This window comes from Glycine max, chromosome 16, assembly GCF_000004515.6.
Source record: "Glycine max cultivar Williams 82 chromosome 16, Glycine_max_v4.0, whole genome shotgun sequence".
Taxonomy (NCBI): Eukaryota; Viridiplantae; Streptophyta; class Magnoliopsida; order Fabales; family Fabaceae; genus Glycine; species Glycine max.
This window is the reverse complement of record NC_038252.2, coordinates 9,352,466-9,354,771: the sequence shown is the minus strand read 5'-3', so window position 1 is coordinate 9,354,771 and position 2,306 is coordinate 9,352,466. Positions and strand designations below refer to the sequence as shown.

Here is a 2,306-nt window from a genome sequence, read left to right as displayed (position 1 = left end):
CTGGGAAATTAAATGGCTTGCGGTCAAATGTGATCTCGTAAGGAGTGGTGCCGGTAGCAGAATTCAAGGAGGTGTTATGAGACCACTCAGCCCAAGGAAGGAGTCTGCCCCAAGTTCGAGGGTGCCGGTGAACGAGCGAGCGCAAGTATTGCTCGATGATGCGATTAATTACCTCAGTCTACCCATCACTCTAAGGGTGATACGCAGAGCTCATGCGTAGGTGGGTGCCACTACCCCGGAAAAGATCTTGCCAAAACTTGCTGAGAAATAAGGGATCCCTGTCGAAGACCAAACTCCAGGGAACTCCATGGATTTTGACGACCATCTCCAGGAACAAGGTTGCCACCATGAAGGCAGTGTGCGCAGTGGAAAGCATTACTAGATGGACCCCATTAGAAAAACGATCAACTATCACCAATATAACTGTGTTACCCTTATACTCGGGTAGGCCAACAATAAAATCCAATGATAGGTCCTCCCATGGACGATGAGTACTGGAAGTGAGCATAGGAGACCAGCAAGCTTCTTTGCCTCATATTTGGTGGACTGGCAATCAAGGCAATTGACCACAAAAGTAGCAACATCATCGCGAAGGTTGGGCCAATAAAAATTCTCAGAAACACGAGCAATGGTCTTGGCGACACCGGAGTGGCCCCCAGTGGGGGTAGCATGAAATTCAGTGAGGAGAGTGGGAATAATTGGGGCATCTTTTGGCAACCAGATGCGGTGGTGGTGTAGAATGAGATTGTTAACAACGAAGAACCCAGGGTGTTTGGTGGGATAAGTGACAATGTCATTGCGGCAATGAACATAGTCTGAATGGTGATCAAGCTGAATTCAAAGTTCATCCATGAAGGCCAGGCATGGCACTGAAAGCATGAGAGCGATGGAAGAATCAAGCTCTGGAACGCAGGAAAGGGCATCAACTGCTTGATTATTGGCTCCTGAATGATAGTGTATCTCGTAATCATAGCCCATCAGTCTGGCGAGATACATATATTGCTCCAGCGTCTACACCACCTGAGTCAGAAGCTTTTTCAAGCTCCGATGGTCGATAATGATGACAAAATAATGCCCCAGTAAATATTGTCACCACTTTTTAACAGTCGCCGTAATAGCAAACAACTCCCGGACATAGGTCGATGACCGGAGTAATTTGGCACTGAAAGGTTTACTGAAATACGCAATTGGGTGACCCTTTTGTGAAAGCACAACACCCATGCCCACCCCTAAAAATCTAGAAGAGCCAGGACTGGTGCCGAGGACAGTGCAAGCTTCAGTTGGTCGAAAGCAGCTTGGGTAGCATCAATCCATTGAAATGGGTCCATAATGGTAGCCTTCACTAGGGGGGCGACAATGCTTGCGTACCCCTTGATGAACCGTCTATAGAACCCAGCCAGTCCTAGGAAGCTTCGTAAAGCTTTGGTGGTGCGTGGAGATGGCCATTGACGCACAACTTCAACCTTCTCGGCTAGTGGTTCCACACCGTTAGTGGAAACCAAATGGCCTAAGTATTCCACCTGTTTCTGTGCAAAGAAACACTTAGAAAGTTTTAATGTGAATTGATGTGCCATTAATACCTGGAAGGCTGTTTCCAAATGTTGAAGATGCTCGTCCATGGAAGTGTTGTATTAATGGCACAAGTGTACCAATTCGCACAAGTAGTATATTAAAACGGTAAGACCGAGTATCGTATCCACATGGAATTTGTTTCACTTAGAAACTGTACATTCAATGAGCAAACATTTGTATATGACTAAAAGCGAGATAAATATCAAATTGAGTTTTTGTTCTAAAATCTAGTCAAATACAAACTAAATATCCAAAGTTTGAGAACTAAAAACAGTCAAGTAAAAAACGTTGGGTCGTTTTACTGAATTTTCCTTGATGTTATGTGTTTTTATCTATTTAATGTTATCCTAGTGTTCTTATGCTGAGAAATTACCCAAACCAAGATTCCTCTAGTGAATGGGCCTGACTCTCTTTAAACCTCGTCCTTGATCATTCAACAAACTTAACCTAAAAGAGTCGCATTAAGTCTACAGCATAATATGGACTAGATCACTTCACTCCATTCCTAGACATACAGTTTTCTAGCTTGCTCTACCAAGCTCTAAGGCTTTAAAGCACTTTCCAATGCTAAAAATCCTAACTATACATACAAATGGGTGATCAAGCCACAAGCATATAAAAATAAGCATAGATAGAAGCAATGAACACAGAAAAACAACATTAAATAGATAGTGAAATAATGTTACATCAAGGTTTAGCAGAACTTCCCAACCAAGAGGCTTAGCCTTCCATTA

The 2,306-nt window shown here is 43.4% G+C and overlaps 1 protein-coding gene across 1 annotated transcript; it reads right to left on the bottom strand.

Annotated features, from left to right (window-relative positions):
• Positions 1-1,229: 1,229 nt before the first annotated feature.
• On the bottom strand, positions 1,230-1,574 carry LOC102659439 (uncharacterized mitochondrial protein AtMg00860-like). The gene has a single exon (XM_006599752.1). It carries the CDS (start codon positions 1,572-1,574, stop codon positions 1,230-1,232), a length of 345 nt encoding a protein of 114 aa, XP_006599815.1.
• Between the last annotated feature and the right edge of the window lie 732 nt (positions 1,575-2,306).

Excerpts from the sequence above, each read along its gene's own strand:
- LOC102659439 (XM_006599752.1), bottom strand. The coding sequence starts at position 1,574 with ATGGCACATCAATTCACATTAAAACTTTCTAAGTGTTTCTTTGCACAG.